This window comes from Octopus sinensis, linkage group LG30 (genome assembly GCF_006345805.1).
Source record: "Octopus sinensis linkage group LG30, ASM634580v1, whole genome shotgun sequence".
NCBI lineage: Eukaryota > Metazoa > Mollusca > Cephalopoda > Octopoda > Octopodidae > Octopus > Octopus sinensis.
Genome location: NC_043026.1, coordinates 12,032,015 through 12,052,377, shown reverse-complemented (window position 1 = coordinate 12,052,377; position 20,363 = coordinate 12,032,015). Strand labels below are relative to the sequence as shown.

Here is a 20,363-nt window from a genome sequence, read left to right as displayed (position 1 = left end):
ATCTAACTCTATGACTGAAAAAAAAAGCATCTTTATATAAGAGTGAAGTTGTGTGTCTGTCCCCTTCGATTTACATTCGTAATTACTCCCACATTTTGCGGTGCAGTTTAACCAAAAGCGGGTATCTTATAGTCGTGATTCATATCGAGCCCTTCTGGGTATTAGCGCGCGTCTACGATGAGTCTACGATTTAAAAAAAATTTACCATCATATTTTTCCATTTTAATGCATTTTTTCGCTTTTATATAAGGGAAGTAACTCTCTAAAAATATCTACGATGTGTCAACGATTTAAAAAAAGTTTACCATAATTTCTTTTCCATTTTTAATGCATTTTTTTTGCTATTTTTTGGCTATAACTCTCTAAAAATGCTTATATAGTTATTTCCCTTACAACCCGAGCAACGCCGGGCGATACTGCTAGTATATATATATATATATATACTAGCAGTATCGCCCGGCGTTGCTCGGATTGTAAGGGAAATAACTATATAAGCATTTTTAGAGAGTTATAGCCAAAAAATAGCAAAAAAAATGCATTAAAAATGGAAAAGAAATTATGGTAAATTTTTTTTAAATCGTTGACACATCGTAGATATTTTTAGAGAGTTACTTCCCCTATATAAAAGCTAAAAAATGCATTAAAATGGAAAAATATGATGGTAAATTATTTTAAAAATCGTAGACTCATCGTAGACGCACGCTAATACCCAGAAGGGCTCGATATGAATCACGACTATAAGATACCCGGTTTTGGTTAAACTGCACTGCAAAATGTGGGAGTAGTTAGGACTCTAAATCGTAGGAGACAGACACACAACCTTACTTTTATATATAAAGATATATATATATATATATATATATATATTTCGATTCGATTTATTATTGTTATTACTAGTATTGTTGTTATACATACATACATACAAGCATATGTAATGATAATAATAAGTGGATGTAAACACATGAACAAAATAAGAATAAACAAAAACAACAAAAACAAAATACAAAATACAAATTACATGAACATATATAAACAGAAGATACAAATATTACAGGCATCCCCCCACATACACACACTAAATAAACATAGACGCACATAGAGATATAAGCATGCGCAAATGAAGACATACAATAGAAATACAAAATGGCTGACGGTTAGTAAGGAGAGACACACAAATAAGAAAGAAGAAAACAAAGGACCACTGATGCGGTCACAGGAGTGTGACGAACGAACTCTGGCCGAAATAAGATTAAGATTAATGTAAAAAATAGATAACACTGAAGCAAAATAAAACCAAATATATAGTGCGTGTTTTTTATTGGCTAAATTGGCATAATGACCATTCCGAAATATAACAATATATATTGCTGTGTGGTAAGTAGCTTGCTAACCAACCACATGGTTCCGGGTTCAGTCCCACTGCGTGGCATCTTGGGCAGGTGTCTTCTGCTATAGCCCCGGGCTGACCAATGCCTTGTGAGTGGATTTGTTAGACGGAATCTGAAAGAAGCCTGTCGTATATATTTATATATATAATTTTAACAATTGAGGGTAAAATTAATTAATTAATCAATTTCACCAAGTATTCAGTATGCAAAGGGACCATTTAAGGCGAATTCAAATTATTACATTATATAAAAGGGCTTAGTAAAATAAATTACTTTGCCGCATACTGAACTCATTAGAAATAGCAGCTAAAAAAACTTTTCTAGAACTATTTCCAATACTTAAAGAAAAGGGGAGAGCAGAAATTCTTCGCTTGCATATTTGAATTTGCTGACACTGTTAGTTTCGAGCGGATCTTCAGAAGCGATAACAAGCCGAAAGGGTATGCTCCCACTTTCAGTGTTTTCAAATCCAAACCAGGGAGTTCTGAGCTGATGATAGAAATGTCGAGTTGACTAATCTTGAAACGTACGTTCTCAAATAACCTTTGCATTTGATTTTTTTAATGTCTCTACCCACATACTTTCGTGGGTTGAATTGAGCAAGCACTATATGAGAGAGGTTTTCTTTAAGTATTGGAAATAGTTCTAGAAAAGTTTTTTTAGCTGCTATTTCTAATGAGTTCAGTATGCGGCAAAGTAATTTATTTTACTAAGCCCTTTTATATAATGTAATATTTATATATATATATATATATGTATGTGTGTTTGTCGCCCTAGCATTGCTTGACAACCGATGCTAGTGTGTTTACGTCCCCGTTACTTAGCGGTTCGGCAAAAAGAAACTGATATATATATAGATATATATATATAATTGAGTAACAAAGATGCATATATATATATATATATATATATATATATAAATTAATAATAAATATTAGGGAATAAATCCAAACTTACAGGGAAAAATCAGATTTAGGATTGAATCCAATTTATAGTAAAATATTATATTATATAAATTAGAGACAATTATTTGAAACCACCTGAAGAATGTCTACTACTCAAAGTTGTGATGAAAAGAAGACATGAAACGATCGTAGTGGATATTAATAATTGTTAAATTTCTAAATTATATAAATTAATTTATGTATTGGATTAAGTCTTTCTTTGTTTGATTTGCGTAATAGTGGTTTTGTCTCTAATTTATATAATATATATATATATATATATATATATATATATATATATAGAGAGAGAGAGAGAGAGAGAGAGAGAGAGAGAGAGATAATTGAGTAACAAAGATGCATACGTGTCAATTCATTGCGACCACTTCGTGTGAGTCTTTTAATCTCTTATTATAATTGATTAATAAAAGCATTACTTCATTACAAAGAGAAAGATAGAAATAAACAATTTTCCTTTTGTAAAGAAGGTATTAGGCGTACAAAGAATAAGCCCAAAGTTTACTTTCAACCGTTTATCTGTGTGTGCATGTGTCTGTCTCTCCGACTGTCTATGTGTGTGCGTGTGTGTCCATCATTCGTGTGTCTGTCTGTCTACTACTTCGACGGTTTATGTGCGTGTAGGTGACTGTATGTGTATCTCTGTACGTTCCTCTGTGTGTGTGTGTGTGTGTTTGTATGACTGTTTATTCGTGTGCCTGTGTGTATGTCTATATATATGCATGTATGTATGCGGGTATGTATGCATGAGAGAGAATGTGTGTTTGACTGATCCTCTCTCTCTCTCTCTCTCGCCCTCTCGCCCTCCCCCCTCTCTTGCAGATCCGACGCATTGTCAGCAGCACCTGCAAATAAGAATGGAAATTAAAACTTCTTTGTTCCATTTAAGGGCAAACACCTCAATAAATCAGTTTTTAAAATGGCCTTTCTGACAACGAAATGTCGTCCCATTTTCTTTTGATCCACCCCTCTAGGCATAATTTCCAAGAATTATTTGCTCTACCAAAGAAATTTACGCACGTCCACTCCTTCGCAAGCCCATATATAGTTGCATGCAGTAAGTAACTGGTTTGTAAATGGCCTCAGGTCACATATCTAAGTAATATGAATCATATCTAAGCGATAAGAACCACAAGCAACTGAGAGCTTAAGTAACACACTACTTACGAATATACAAAACGCACGCACGCATGTAATTCTAAAGCTGATGGCTAGAAGTATATATATTCCATCCTGCTCTATAAATAGTCTGTCTGCAAACAGTAGTTTCATTACAAATGCACAACTGGTCCAAACTCCGAATGCGGTTGCTGAAAATTAAAGACTTCTCAGTTTGAAATCTAAATCCACACATCGATTCTAGTAAGTATCGTTATAATTATTTTAATTAACAAATAAGCACTATCATATTTAAAATGTTGAGTATTTATTAGAGTTACACATACAACTTTAATTTGAATTTTGCTTTATTTTCCGACAGCGATTTCTATGCAACAAAAAGGCGGCTAGCTGACAAAAGCGTTAGCATGTCGGGCGAAATGCTTAGCAGTATTTCGTCAGCCGTTACGTTGTGAGTTCAAATTCCGCCGAGGTCGACTTTGCTTTTCATCCTTTCGGGGTCGATAAATTAAGTACCAGTTACGCACTGGGGTTGATGCAATCGACTTAATACCTTTGTCTGTCCTTGTTTGTCCCCTCTATGTTTAGCCCCTTGTGGGTAGTAAAGAAATAGGTATTACGTCTGCCGTTACGTTCTAAGTTCAAATATCGCCAAGGTCGACTTTGCTTTCATCCTTCCGGGTTCGATAAAATAAGTACCAGTTACGCACTGGGGTCGATGCAATTGACTTAATCCGTTTGTCTGTCCTTGTTTGTCCTCTCTATGTTTAGCCCCTTGTGGGTAGTAAAGAAATAGGTATTACGTCTGCTGTTACGTTCTGAGTTCAAATATCGCCGAGGTCGACTTTGCTTTCATCCTTCCGGGTTCGATAAATTAAGTACCAGTTACGCACTGGGGTCGATGCAATCGACTTAATACCTATGTCTGTCCTTGTTTGTCCCCTCTATGTTTAGCCCCTTGTGGGTAGTAAAGAAATAGGTATTACGTCTGCCGTTACGTTCTGAGTTCAAATATCGCCGAGGTCGACTTTGCTTTCATCCTTCCGGGTTCGATAAAATAAGTACCAGTTACGCACTGGGGGTCGATGCAATCGACTTAATCCGTTTGTCTGTCCTTGTTTGTCCTCTCTGTGTTTAGCCCCTTGTGGGTAGTAAAGAAATAGGTATTTCGTCTGCCGTTACGTTCTGAGTTCAAATATCGCCATGGTCGACTTTGCTTTCATCCTTCCGGGTTCGATAAAATAAGTACCAGTTACGCACTGGGGTCGATGCAATCGACTTAATCCGTTTGTCTGTCCTTGTTTGTCCTCTCTGTGTTTAGCCCCTTGTGGGTAGTAAAGAAATAGGTATTTCGTCTGCCGTTACGTTCTGAGTTCAAATATCGCCATGGTCGACTTTGTTTTCATCCTTTGTCTGTCCTTGTTTGTCTCCTCTGTGTTTAGCCCCTTGTAGGTAGTAAAGAAATATACATTATTATTATTATCATTATTATTATTATTATTATTGAGTGAGAGAGCAGTTCATGCCATCAAAGTGACACTGGGGTAAAATATACGAAGCCCAATATACCCATCATGACTACCCGTCTGATAAGGGTACACCAGGCACATGCATCACAACCATATGTGCACGACATGGTGATCTCATATCAAGATAAATAGCACATGACCTTGCAGGTGGGGCCCAGTTAGAATTTTCTTCAGGTTGAGTAGCCCATCCCGCTCAAAAGGTCCCTGAATAAGGGTTGTTTAAGGATGTTGAAAGAACCGCCCATGTTTCCAGAGGTGAATTATTCAAACCCCAAAGAATTCCTCTCAACACATGGCTATGATGCTCCCCCACTACTTCTGCTCGTGATCAGAGATGCACATATCGTCAGCCACTAAGGGACATGCTCAACTGGTTAAGGTCAAACAACTGACAAGCAAATCTGTGGTATTGAGCAGAATATTTGCTGTAGCCCATCTTTTATACCAAGACAAAACAACGTACATGATAACACTTCCAATCAGTTAAGATCAGAAGCCATGAGAGCCACTGCCTGGTACTGCGTCAGGGCATTATTATTATTAAAGTTTGTAAGACATTGAGTGAGAGAGCAGTACATGGCTTCAAAGTGACCCTAGGATAAAATATAGGAAACCTAATATACCTGTCATTACTACCCTTCTGATAAGAGTACATCAGGCACATACATAACAACCATGGTGACCTCATATCAAGACAAACAGCATAAGACCTTGCAGGTGGGGCCCAGTTAGAATTTTCTTCAGGTTGTATATGTAAGAATTCATATGTTGTGCTTATATATATATGTATTTATGTTTCTCTTCTGTGTGTATTCTACTGATGAGGCAAAGCATTCCTAAATGCAAAGTCAGAAATCCGGGATCTAGAATTATCCAGTAATTTTTTCCTAGTTTCATCTTGTCTCTTTGTTTTCTCTCCGTGTTGCGATATGGACAATTAAGGTGGTTTTAGAGTCAGATCATGGCTGCTATTTTCAGCATGGTGATACCCTAATTTATAATTTTAATAATTATTACCTTTGAAGGTTATTTTCGGGAAGCTAATTTCTTATCACACTGACACACCTACACCTATGGTTTAAAAAAAACCCAAAAAACTAATAAATGCTTTAATTTTATTTTAAATTTCATTTCAGTTCTGGTGTGAAATCGGTAAATTGAGAAGTAAGCAAATTTCTCTCCAAAGGAAAACTGAGACACAAAAGACATCTCAATCTCACGGACCTCTTGGATTTAATGGTTTTAAGGCAGCCACCAATAAACGCTTGCAAGCACACACATACGCACATGCATAAGTATATATAAGGAAGAGTTAAGACATCAAAGTTGAGAAAATGTCGAAGGTTGAAGAAAACCCAATTCTGGCTCTTGACAATCCCGCCAAATCAAATAATGATTTACTATCCAGTGCTAAAAATTATAACGAAGTGTCAATTATTGCCAAAGTATATAATGAAAAGAGCAGGAAGAAGGCTGAGGAAGAACAGGAAATGCAGAAAATTTTTTACTTAATCACATGTGGTCAAACAATAATGAAAGGTAACCACATCCAAATGTTTGTGGACCTTGTGAATGAGAAGGGCAACGACATAGAACTCATGGGGTTAGACAAACGTCAGTTTTTAAGAAATGTCGCGCGTGAAATGAAAATCTTTCGGAAATATACTAAACAAAACAACGACATGATTCTTCAGAATCTTCCTTGGTTTCGTGAACGGCTGTTTGACATTTACACTAACAGCAATCCCTACAAGCATAAGGCCATTACATTACCAAAGCCAGTCACAAAATTCCATTCCGTTTCTTCTTCTGAAGTTGTGCCACGAAAATTGGAGTTTGAGGAATCTGATGAAGACACCCCAAATATAATATCAAATATTGCCACAATCTATCATGGAATAGTGACCTACTCACCATATTTGATGACTCTACGTTGTAACACAACTGATGGTAGAAGTAACACAGTCCACTGTCCGTCACCCATCATAGACATTACAAGAATCGGTGAAGAGACTGTTCTGGCCACATTGCCATTTAGGCAAAAACTAATCATTTTTAACCCCTCAAGTTGGGAAATGATATCTCTGGATTATGGTTTCGATAAGATTTCTTATTTGCAACATTGTAAATTTGTAGGGCTGGAACTGTTTGGCAAGACGATCTATCTTGTGGACTGGGCCAATGATACAGTTGAAAAAATAACTGCCCTAGAAGAGAGGCCTACAAGTATCATAGTAGGACCTCAGAATCACCTCTTATTAGCATTTGCTAATATAAATAAAGTTGTCTGCTGCAGTCTTGATGGCAGACAGTTATTTCAAGTATATACACACTCAACAGATATTCCAACTAGTATCTCAGTTTTTCACAATTATTTTTACGTTCTGCAAGGAAATGTCATCTACAGGATTTCATCTAAGGGTGGAGTGTCACAGAGAAAAATTGCGATAAAAGCTCGATATATTTGTTGTGTCACAAATGCTATTTTCCTGCTTGATTTCTCAGGCATTGCATATACTCTTAAGACAAATAATAACTTTTGGCCAAGCATGACTTATTGCCAACAATTTCATACACCAACTGTGAAAAACCAAATTCATATTGATGACCCCTGTGAGATTCAAAATATTCTGCCTGTGTCAGCCTCTTCTATATTACTTCTATATAGGAGTCAAGAAGCTAAATTACTTAGTGATAATGGGCAAGTCATTTGCAGAAGTACATTAACGTCTAAATACCAACCTTCTGCCATCTGCCGAACTGATTCAAACAGATTTCTTGTTCTGTATGGAGAAGATAGGAAACTTCAGTATATTGCATGCCCTGAACTAACTGAAGGTCACTTTATAGACATCGATGCTGATTACATTCAAATATGTCATATGGTATCAAATAAGTACTTGGCTCTGAGCACTGAAGTAGAGGCACATATCGTATTGATTACAGAGAACAAAATTGACATCGTAGACAAAATTTCACTTAAACATGAAGATGTCATCATTGCAGCAACTCCAATCAATTTTGTAGTAGCAGACAAGAGAGAAAATACGCTGGTGTTTTATACAAGCTCTGGTGAAGAACTTTTTGTGAAACGCCTTGATTTTTACTCCAGCCCTCATCATATCTACACTGACAAATTTTACTTCTATGTTGTCTTCAGGAGAGAGTCTCTGATAGTATGCTACAACATAACTGGAGAAAGTAAATGGAAATTGAAACTGCCTTCAACTCCTTACTTTCACATTGATGTTTTCCAAGGAACTGTATACGTAGTGGATGTTATACACAGCAGAATGCTTCTTTATAAATACTCTGACTGGTCCAGTTGTAATATACAGATCAAAAACCCTTACATCAAAAATCTAGATATTCGGCTTGAAGAAAATAAGAATAACAAAATACTCATTGCCAAAATGTGCTGGCTCCCAAGTGGGCAGTTTGTGTTGTCCAACTTTGATAATGACCACTTGTTATATGTTTCTAAAGATGGAGACATTGTGTCTAGATTATCTCTGCCATCTACAGCTACAGATATATGCCGATGGGATTGTAATCACATAGGTGTCACATTACCCCTAGAGAAACAACTATGGGTTATCGGAAATCTATCAAAAAGAATTAGAACTCTATCATTAAGCCAGCCTTATACATCGGTACGTAAGCTCGGTGAAGGTCACATTGCCTGTGCTTGTGACAAACCTTCTCGTTTAGACATTGTATCGATTCAAAGCCACAACCAAGGTGAAATAACTTCTACAATCAATATACCTTTTATAAAGTCATTAGTGATAGAAAACGAAACACAAAGTGTACTGGTTGTTACTAAAAAAAAGGTATTTCTCTACAAACCTGTTACTGGTAAGAAGAGGAGGAGGAGGAATAGTAGTAGTAGTAGTTGTAGTAGTAGCAGCAGCAGCCACAGTAGCAGTTGTAATAGTAATAATAGTGGTAGTAAGTTGGTCCCCACCCTTTTACTGCCTCATATCAGACCTCCACCCAATCTCTATGGTGGATATATTGATAACATATTTGTTTATCTGATAGACAACACTAGTATGTTTGCTATAAATGACTATAACCTAGTAGTGAGAGATTACATTACCAATAATCAGCTTAACATGCACATCGACCTGGTAGATGTATTTTCTAGAAACATCTGCGTCAGTGAAATGTTGTCCTCTAAATTGCATATGCAGGACCATACAGTTTCTGATAAAGCCCGACATATTTCAACCCCTCGATCCGTTGGAGACAACGAATACACGGTCATTACTGGTTGTTCAGTTATTACTGATAACAACCTGATTATACTCTACGACAATGTAAATTCGAACATTAAGATATTAACATTTGACGGTCAACTTCTTGACTCGATAAAATTAGATATTTTCCCTAGATATATGTGTCGCTGGCAGTCAAACACACTGGTTATTACAACTGGTGATGAATACCAACTGTTAACGTTAAAAGTAGAATTTCCATTGTCTCTGGTAACTTACCAGGCAGAAAATGAGTATTCTTGTATTGCTTCCTTGTCTGACAATCTACTTGTATGTTGTGGTAATACAGATGGAGAGAAATATTTGCTTATTATTAAGATTGATGAAATACAGTCGACTGTGTGTGAGATGAATAAAATCGAAATAGACATTACTAAAATATTCGGTAGAAATTATGACGACGAGATATGCGGTATTGCAGTTACTGCTGAGGATGTCATCATATTCATCAGTGATCATTATATCGTTTTCGTTAAGCGCAATGGTGAACTTTTACGTGTTGTACAGCATCACATGTATGTCAAGGCAAACTATTTGACAATTGACGATGCTTATTTGTACATTTACGGATGGTGGGATAAAGAAAATGACTTTCAACGTAGTCGTATTATGTGCTTGTTGCAGACGGGTAAATACAAGAGATTATTTTTAAGTAAAAGACATTACAAACGTGGAATAAATTTCTCCAGTATAAACTGTAATGGCCCAAGGTTTGTTGGAAACACCGAAAACCGTTTGTATGTCGAAGGTTCGTTTAAACTTAATCGAGAGAGATTCTCCATCTGTCAGTTGCAAACAGACCTGTATCCTGTTGAAGTAAAAGATCTTGATATCTCTGTTGATGGACAGACGGTTGTATGTGAAAAAGCCAATATTGGCGGTGTTAAAACATCTGATAGAGACGGGGAGCTGGTATGTTACAGAGATCTTGGAACTTTAGTTGGTGGTGTGTGTTATACAGGAGAAAGAGATATAATGGTTACAATTCCGAACAGAAAAGAAATATTTCGACTGAAGCAACAAGATTTGGTAAACTATAAAGTCTGGCAAAGTGAAATACCTTTTGGAGTAATATGTAGAAAAGCAGAAAACACTTACTGGTGTGTACATATTAACTTGACTGAATATTATACCGTAGAGATTGATGGTGACCAATTGAACATTCTGGAATGCATGTCATTAAAGCTTGACTCTGGTCTTCATTTCCCTCCCATTACACCTTATATGAACAATGAAATATTCAGTAATGAATCAATTAATACATTGAAACGTAGCAAAGGAGATGAGGGGGAAAAATCACGTAAAATAATCGATAAAGGTAGATTAAAGGTGAGATGTGGTAATTACATTGCAGAGACTACGTTAGGAAGCAATGAAATATTAGTGAAGAGAATGCCATATAGAACAGCAATGTTTCCTCTTTCCACCCCTACAGGTATTGAACTAGATTATAATCGTGATAGGTTCACCAAATTAATTATGTTACCTGACAATTTTGCTGTTATCATACAAAGCCCTACTCTCATTGTAGCCAACACAACAGGTGAATTATTTCATCATACTGTACTGGATAAACATGCTCAGGATATATGTCGGTGGACAGATGACTGTTTCATAGTCCTCTTCCAAGAAAATAAACAACTGATGTTCTTCAAAAGAGATCTCTCCTGTTTAAAAACCATCAACATTACAAAAGATTATGAAATGATTTATAAAAAGAACAACAATCAACTTGTGTGTGGTGGTTATACTTTAGATAAAAGATCTGGCTGGAAATTCTATTATGTCGATGTAGTTAACATCCTTGATGAAACATGTGAATACAGTCATGAAATATGGTCTCGAGGAACTGAACTGAAGAAAATTTGTGTAACATCAAGCGAAGATATTATTATTGTTGTGAAAGAGAGGTGGAAATATGCTGTTGTGCATTGGTACAGAGAAGGTTTGGTCTGGAGTTTAGAAATAAGATTGAATCTATATGATGAGAGAATTCATCTATCAACACATGGTGAATATATGTATATAACAGATAAGTATGACAATATATACCAAATAGCTAGAGATGGTGAACAACAGTTATTCCTCAGCACTGATGATAGTGAAATCCACACAGTTCTTGGTTTTGATGTTTCGGCCAATTTTATCATGATTTTTGGACCTGTTTCAGGATCTCAATCTTATTGTTTCTTACATTATGAAAGATAAACATTTTCATAACTACTCCATTTTGTTGTTGTTTTTGTTGGAAATATCTGTTTGTGGTCAGAATTGGCTGGAAACTGAATCTACGTCACATTATGTAGACTAATATTGTTTTTTCCCTACATTCTTCACTTCTTATATATATGAATGTTGGTGTATAGTTGTGTGTGTGTGAATATATATATATATATATATATATATATACACACATTATATATATATATATATTATGTAGACTAATATTGTTTTTTCCCTACATTCTTCACTTCTTATATATATATGAATGTTGGTGTATAGTTGTGTGTGAATATATATATATAAATATACAAAATAAGAAAAGGGAGGAATAGATTTCTACCAATCATCAACTACTAGATAATACCAATTCATATAATTTATTAATTAATTATTCAGGAACATCCAGATCAAACAGAATAAAGCAGTACACATCAATGAGTAATATAATACCATAAGAACAATATATTTATATTTATATGTATTGTTCTTATGGTATTATATTACTCATTGATGTGTACTGTTTTATTCTGTTTTGTTCTTGAATAATTTATTAACTAATTATATGAATTGGTATTATCTAGTAGTTGATGATTGAAAGAAATCTATTCCTCCATTTTCTTATTTTGTATTATGAATTTGAGGTAAAACATTTTACCTTCGCCCATATAATGCAATAAATGAATTAATTGCATTGCAATTGTAAGCATTTATGTATTTGCCTTTTGGGTACTTTACTGGCAGTATACTGGATAAATGATATCCCATAGTGGGTTACACTCAAAACCCCTATCTCACTTTGTATATATATATATATATATATATATATATATATGTATATATTGGCAGGGCTGCCAATATACACATATATTTGAATTTTCTCTGACTCCTCAGATTTTTTGAATGCTGGACTACTGGTTTTAAATTGATATTAAAATTAATATTAATTTATCTCCTTCAATTTTTAAATATTTATATATATATATATATATATATATATATATATATTTATTTTATAGAAGGAGCTTCTACAGGACTAGAACTGTTTCATTCAGAAGAAATCATTAGGAAGCTCAGTTCTAGTCCTGTAGAAGCTCCTTCTATAAAATAAATTAATTTACTCTGCTATGTATTGAGTACCTTATTTACTGTGGTTAACCCCGATTCAACCTGGGACCTACATATATATATATATATATAATAGACCTTTACATAAATAAATAACGTGAAATACACGAAGGGACGAACAAAAAGACAAACGGGTCATTCAAAGCCTTCATTCTTCAGTCAGAAACTGATCCCTCATCGCAGATTTCGGCTGTTCAATTCTGAGATCCGCTATATATATTGGGTTGGTAAAAAAGTAGCGTTCTTCAGTTGGTGATGTTTAACCTAAACTAACAACAGAATCCCTTGAAGGGACACAAACAAAAGAATACCATAAGAAACATGAAAGAATGTTTAGAAAATCTAGTATACAACTATGCATACTAGATAATATTTAATAATCACAAATTTTTATCTCACTGGTTAAAAGTAACAATTTTATGCATATCATGAAGTATAAAAATATTCAAAAAGTTATAGATTTACCAATGGAAAAAGATATATGAGAAAATAGAGAGCCTTTTTCCCACATAAGAAAGTATGAATATGGAAACATTCCCATGTTGCAGTGTGTGCTTGCTATGTATTACTCTTTTACTTGTTTCAGTCATTTCACTGCGGCCATGCTGGAGCACCACCTCTAGTCAAGCATATCGACCCCAGGACTTATTCTTTTGTAAGCCCAGTACTTATTCTATCAGTCTCTTTTGCTGAACTGCTAAGTGACAGGGACGTAAACACACCAGCATCGGTTGTCAAGCAATGCTAGGGGAACAAACATACACACATACATACATACATATATATATATATATATATATATATATATATATATATTGCCAGCCTCACCTGGCCCTCGTGCTGGTGGCACATAAAAGGCACCATCCATTCGTGGCCGTTTGCCAGCTCTGTCTGGCACCAGTGCGGGTGGCACGTAAAAAGCACCCACTACACTCACGGAGTGGTTGGCGTTAGGAAGGGCATCCAGCCGTAGAAACACTGCCAGATTTGACTGGGCCTGATGAAGCCTTCTGGCTTCACAGACCCCAGTTGAACCGTCCAACCCATGCTAGCATGGAAAACGGACACTAAACGATGATGATGATGATGATGATATACGACGGGGTTTTTTCAGTTTCCGTCTACCAAATCCACTCACAAGGCATTGGTTGGCCCGGAGCTGTAGCAGAAGACACTTGCCCAAGATGCCACGCAGTGGTACTGAACCCAGAACCATGTGGTTGGTAAACAAGCTACTTACCACACAGCCACTCCTATATATATATATATACATATATACGACAGGCTTCTTTCAGTTTGCGTCTACCAAATCCACTCACAAGGCTTTGGTCGGCCCGAGGCTATAGTAGAAGACACTTGCCCAAGGTGCCACGCAGTGGGACTGAACCCGGAACCATGTGGTTGGTAAACAAGCTACTTACCACACAGCCACTCCTATATATATATATATATACATATATACGACAGGCTTCTTTCAGTTTGCGTCTACCAAATCCACTCACAAGGCATTGGTCGGCCCGGGGCTATAGCAGAAGACACTTGCCCAAGGTGCCACGCAGTGGGACTGAACCCAGAACCATGTGGTTGGTTAGCAAGCTACTTACCACACAGCCACTCCTATGCCTATTTATATACATATATACGACAGGCTTCTTTCAGTTTCCGTCTACCAAATCCACTCACAAGGCATTGATCGGCCCGGGGCTATAGCAGAAGACACTTGCCCAAGGTGCCACGCAGTGGGACTGAACCCAGAACCATGTGGTTGGTTAGCAAGCTACTTACCACACAGCCACTCCTATGCCTATTTATATACATATATACGACAGGCTTCTTTCAGTTTCCGTCTACCAAATCCACTCACAAGGCATTGGTCGGCCCGAGGCTATAGTAGAAGACACTTGCCCAAGATGCCACGCAGTGGGACTGAACCCGGAACCATGTGGTTGGTAAACAAGCTACTTACCACACAGCCACTCCTATATATATATATATATATATACATATATACGACAGGCTTCTTTCAGTTTCCGTCTACCAAATCCACTCACAAGGCATTGGTTGGCCCGGAGCTGTAGCAGAAGACACTTGCCCAAGATGCCACGCAGTGGGACTGAACCCGGAACCATGTGGTTGGTAAACAAGCTACTTACCACACAGCCACTCCTATATATATATATATATATACATATATACGACAGGCTTCTTTCAGTTTCCGTCTACCAAATCCACTCACAAGGCTTTGGTCGGCCCGAGGCTATAGTAGAAGACACTTGCCCAAGGTGCCACGCAGTGGTACTGAACCCAGAACCATGTGGTTGGTAAACAAGCTACTTACCACACAGCCACTCCTATATATATATATATATACATATATACGACAGGCTTCTTTCAGTTTGCGTCTACCAAATCCACTCACAAGGCTTTGGTCGGCCCGAGGCTATAGTAGAAGACAATTGCCCAAGATGCCACGCAGTGGGACTGAACCCAGAACCATGTGGTTGGTTAGCAAGCTACTTACCACACAGCCACTCGATAAAATTTCTAGAACAAGCAAACAAAAAAACCCCCTCAATATTCATAAGACTACAGTTTAAGCCTACAAGGAAAAGAGATAAATTTCCACAGCAAAAATTAAACAGTATGCTTGCTATATTGTATTTATCACAGGTGGAGGCGCAATGGCCCAGTGGTTAGGGCAGCGGACTCGCGGTCATAGGATCGCGGTTTCGATTCCCAGACCGGGCGTTGTGAGTGTTTATTGAGCGAAAACACCTAAAAAGCTCCACGAGGCTCCGGCAGGGGGTGGTGGTGATCCCTGCTGTACTCTTTCACCACAACTTTCTCTCACTCTTACTTCCTGTTTCTGTTGTACATGTATTTTCAAAGGGCCGGCCTTGTCACGCTGAATATCCCCGAGAACTACGTTAAGGGTACACGTGTCTGTGGAGTGCTCAGCCACTCGTTGTGAGTGTTTATTGAGCGAAAACACCTAAAAGTTCCACGAGGCTCCGGCAGGGGATGGTGGTGATCCCTGCTGTACTCTTTCACCTCAACTTTCTCTCACTCTTACTTCCTGTTTCTGTTGTACCTGTATTTCAAAGGGCCGGCCTTGTCACTCTCTGTGTCACGCTGAATATCCCCGAGAACTACGTTAAGGGTACACGTGTCTGTGGAGTGCTCAGCCACTTACACGTTAATTTCACGAGCAGGCTGTTCCGTTGATTCGGATCAACCAGAACCCTCATCGTCATAACCGACTGAGTGCTTCCATCCGAGGCTCCGGCAGGGGATGGTGGTGATCCCTTCTGTACTCTTTCACCACAACTTTCTCTCACTCTTACTTCCTGTTTCTGTTGTACCTGTATTTCAAGGGGCCGGCCTTGTCACTCTCTGTGTCACGCTGAATATCCCCGAGAACTACGTTAAGGGTACACGTGTCTGTGGAGTGCTCAGCCACTTACACGTTAATTTCATGAGCAGGCTGTTCCGTTGATTCGGATCAACCAGAACCCTCATCGTCATAACCGACTGAGTGCTTCCATCCGAGGCTCCGGCAGGGGATGGTGGTGATCCCTTCTGTACTCTTTCACCACAACTTTCTCTCACTCTTACTTCCTGTTTCTGTTGTACCTGTATTTCAAGGGGCCGGCCTTGTCACTCTCTGTGTCACACTGAATATCCCCGAGAACTACGTTAAGGGTACACGTGTCTGTGGAGTGCTCAGCCACTTACACGTTAATTTCACGAGCAGGCTGTTCCGTTGATTCGGATCAACTGGAACCCTCGTCGTCGGAACTGACGGAGTGCTTCCATCCATTTATCACAAGTTGAAATTTGATGTGGATGCAGTCACTCTTCTACATGAACACATCCACATGTAGTCAAGTTGCCTTTTCAGAGGATTTATTATGGGAATCACATTGGCATGGTTTCTCTCCATGTCAAGAAAACATGACTCCAGCTGAATATGAGTAACATTAATTTAAAACCATCACTGTCTCTCCAAATGCATTTTTAACATCAGACTATATCCCAAAGACTGTATGAATATCTTCATGTTCATACTGTGATATTTAGTAGCATACATTGTTATATATTAACCCTTTCGTTGCTGTATTTATTTTGAGATGCTCTGTGTTTCTTTCAATTACTTTAAATATAACAAAGAATTTAGTAAAATAACTTAGTTATCATTAAGTTAATGTTAGGAACATAAATTGTGACTAAGGTTTGGTGGAAGATTTTAATTCAGAACTTATGAAAACAAGACATTTGTACTACAGAGCCAGAGGTGGTTTCAACCAGGTTGGTATCGAAAGGGTTAAGAATTGTTTCTCTATTATATATTTTAACCCTCTTGTTACCATACTTCTGTTGAGATGCTCTGAGTTTCTTTCAATTAATTTTAAATATAACAAAGAATTTAGTAAAATAACTTAGTTACCATTTAGCTAATGTTAGGAACATAAATTGTGACTAAGGTTTGGTGGAAGATTTTAATTCAGAACTTATGAAAACAAGACATTTGTACTACAGAGCCAGAGGTGGTTTCAACCAGGTTGGTATCGAAAGGGTTAAGAATTGTTTCTCTATTATATATTTTAACCCTTTCGTTACCATACTTCTGTTGAGATGCTCTGAGTTTCTTTCAATTAGTTTTAAATATAACAAAGAATTTAGTAAAATAACTTAGTTATCATTAAGCTAATGTTAGGAACATAAATTGTGATTAAGTTTTGGTGGAAGATTTTAATTCAAAACTTATGAAAATAAGACATTTGTATCCAGAGCCAGAGCCGGTTTCAACATGGGTTGGTATCGAAAGGGTTAAACAAATGTGTGAATGCTTTAATCTATGGTGTTATATGTTTGTGAGAGGTTAAGGTATTTAAATGAGAGAATGATTTACCACAGACATCACAGAGATAAGGTTTTTCTCCTGTATGAATACGTTTGTGTCTAATTAAGTGATGATGAAGAGAGAACGATTTATTGCAGATATCACAATGATACGGCTTCTCTCCTGTGTGAACCCGTTTGTGTATAGTTAACTGACTAAACTGAGAGAATGTTTTGCCACAAGTATCACAGAGATATAATTTCTCTCCTGTATGAACACGCTTGTGATTAGCTAATTCACTATTCTGAATGAATGATTTACCACAGATATCACAGTAGCATAGCCTCTCTCCTGTATGAATACGTCTGTGTCTATGTAAGCTACAATTTTGAAAGAATGATCTGCCACAGATATCACAATGGTATGTTTTTTCTCCAGTATGAACGTCTTTATGTTCAGTTAAATGATGCCTTTGAGAGAATGATTTATTACAGATAATACAGTGAAACGGTTTCTCTCCTGTATGAATGCGTTTGTGTACTTTTAAATCACTACTCTGAGAGAATGATTTATCACAGACATCACACCGATATGGTTTCTCTCCAGTGTGAATACGTTTATGTTCAGCTAAGTGACTACTTATAGGGAATGATTTACCACAGATATAACAGCAGTATGGTTTTTCACCTGTATGAATGCGCATATGAGCAGTTAAGTCACTACTTCCAGAGAATGTTTTGCCACAAATATCACACTGATATGGCTTCTCTCCTGTATGAATGCGTTTGTGTTTAGTTAAGTGAGTAGATACAGTGAATGAGTTACCACAGATATCACAGTGATATGGTTTTTCACCTGTATGAATGCGCATATGAGCGGTTAAGTCACTACTTCCAGAGAATGTTTTGCCACAAATATCACACTGATATGGCTTCTCTCCTGTATGAATGCGTTTGTGTTTAGTTACGTGAGCAGATACAGTGAATGATTTACCACAGATATCACAGCGATATGGTTTTTCTCCCGTATGAGTACGTGTGTGCTTAGTTAAGCCACCACTTTGAGAAAATGATTTACCACAGATATTACACTGATATGGCTTCTCACCTGTATGGATACGTTTGTGTTTCTGTAAAACACCAGACTGGGAGAATGATTCACCACAGATATCACAGCGATATGGCTTCTCTCCCGTGTGAGTACGTTTGTGCATAGTCAGTTGAGTATTTGTAGAGTATAAATTACCACAGATATCACAGTGATATGGCCTTTCTCCTGTATGAATGCGCCTGAGTTTAGTTAAAGTACTGCCTACAGAGAATGATTTACCACAGGTATCACAATTATATGGTTTCTCTCCTGCATGAATATGCTTGTGTGTAGTGAGGCAATGCTTTTGAGAGAATACCTTTCCACAGAATGCACAGACATATGATGTTTATGTCATTAAGAGAACCCAAACTCTTAAACTGAGTGTTAGATATACACTTATTGTCACAAAATTCAGTTCCCATAATTTTATTTCTCTCACCCCAGTGAACAGGTATACTCTCTCTTTACTTGTTTCAGTCATTTGACTGCAGCCATGCTGGAGCACCGCCTTTAGTGTAGAGCAAATCGACCCCAGGACTTATTCTTTGTAAGCCTAGTACTTATTCTATCGGTCTCTTTTGCCGAACTGCTAAGTTACGGGGACGTAAACACACCAGCATCCTGGGGGGACAAACACAGACACACAAACACACATATATATATATATACATATATACGACAGGCTTCTTTCAGTTTCCGTCTACCAAATCAACTCACAAGGCTTTGGTCGGCCCGAGGCTATAGTAGAAGACACTTACCCAAGGTGCTACGCAGTGGGACTGAACCTGGAACCATGTGGTTGGTAAGCAAGCTACTTACCACACAGCCACTCCTACGCCTATGGTGTGTTTTTTTCCTTTTTCATTCTTATAGTTAATACCTAACAAATATTCCTGTTATTATTTTTTCACCAACCCTACTCTTTATTGATATTCAAAGATCCTGCAAATTCAGGTGCTATCCATATTTAGTTAAAATGCAAAACCATTTTCTTTACATTCCAGACAGTGGAGTAATGAAATCTCGGTACTGATTTCAGCTGAGAAGAAATATTTCACCATAATTCAGTATCTTATCTTATAACTTACGAAATTGTGATGGTAGGGTGGGCTATTTTTGGATAAAATGAGAAAGGCGCAAGAATGTGAGGGAAATGAGGCAGTACAGAGAGAATGACTGATATCAGAGAAAGAGAGAACAGAGGTGTGTAAGCAATAAATATGGAGTAGCAGTAGGATGATAATGTTAATACAGCTGTCATTCTAGGATACACACACATATGCTTTCATTCAGTTTACAAAGCCAAGTTGTAGCAGTCAGACAATAACTAATGAAAACAGTGTTTGTGTGTGTCTATGTATGCATGTCCTTTAAGAAAAGGAATGATTTATATCAAAGTTTTACTCTGTTAACGTGTATATACGTACATTTAAGACATTAGACGCATGAACAGAAGTAACTTAATTCTACAACTATATTTGTGATTAAACCAAACTCATTTTTTTTCTCATCCCTCCCTCTCTGCAGACGCACTGGTCTTTCATATCACGCTCTTTCTTGCTCTACTGAGGGTTAGCATCTAATGTTAAGGTTTCATGTAAGCACTTAGGATTACAATTTTGAGTAAGGGTAAGAATTATGTTTAAACCCTTTAGTGTTCAGATTACTCTGTTAAATGTAATACTTTTTGCACTCAAATTGTTTTGAATTAATCATGCATTATCATGGTTTCAATGATGTGATTGTTTATTTTTATAATGTCAATGTAGGTTAGGTGTGAGAGGCTAGATATCACCAGTTTGAAT

General features: G+C 37.2%; 3 protein-coding genes across 4 annotated transcripts in view; 2 read left to right on the top strand and 1 right to left on the bottom strand.

Annotated features, from left to right (window-relative positions):
* LOC115226441 (zinc finger protein 271-like) overlaps window positions 1-20,363 on the top strand; it is a gene marked incomplete at its 3' end in the record, with an annotated part of 47,763 nt that overhangs the window by 7,154 nt on the left and 20,246 nt on the right. The gene's annotated exons all lie outside the window — the stretch shown is intronic.
* Window positions 955-11,499, top strand: LOC115226324. Of its 2 annotated transcripts, none has more exons than XM_036515389.1 (2): window positions 955-970; window positions 6,258-11,499. In XM_036515389.1, the coding sequence occupies exon 2, from the start codon at window positions 6,330-6,332 to the stop codon at window positions 11,481-11,483; it is 5,154 nt and encodes a 1,717-aa protein (XP_036371282.1). In that variant the 5' UTR covers window positions 955-970; window positions 6,258-6,329; the 3' UTR covers window positions 11,484-11,499. The 2 variants fall into 2 exon arrangements, with proteins under 2 accessions (XP_036371282.1, XP_029653181.1); XM_029797321.2 differs by lacking the exon at window positions 955-970 and adding an exon at window positions 3,451-3,709 and having other exon boundaries at window positions 6,132-11,499.
* Window positions 16,444-19,089, bottom strand: LOC118768617 (zinc finger protein 271-like). The gene is made up of 3 exons (XM_036515449.1): window positions 18,340-19,089; window positions 17,460-18,087; window positions 16,444-16,728 (listed from the first exon to the last, which is right to left on the bottom strand). Exons 1-2 carry the CDS (start codon window positions 18,677-18,679, stop codon window positions 17,480-17,482), a joined length of 948 nt encoding a protein of 315 aa, XP_036371342.1. The 5' UTR covers window positions 18,680-19,089; the 3' UTR covers window positions 16,444-16,728; window positions 17,460-17,479.

What these genes read in the sequence shown, in the direction of transcription:
- LOC118768617 (XM_036515449.1), bottom strand. Translation starts at nt 18,679, where the DNA reads ATGCACAAACGTACTCACACGGGAGAGAAGCCATATCGCTGTGATATC. An exon ending in AAGTAGTGACTTAACCGCTC is followed by an intron (nt 18,088 to 18,339) that starts ATATGCGCATTC and finishes ACTTAGCTGAAC; the next exon opens with ATAAACGTATTCACACTGGA.
- LOC115226324 (XM_036515389.1), top strand. Translation starts at nt 6,330, where the DNA reads ATGTCGAAGGTTGAAGAAAACCCAATTCTGGCTCTTGACAATCCCGCC.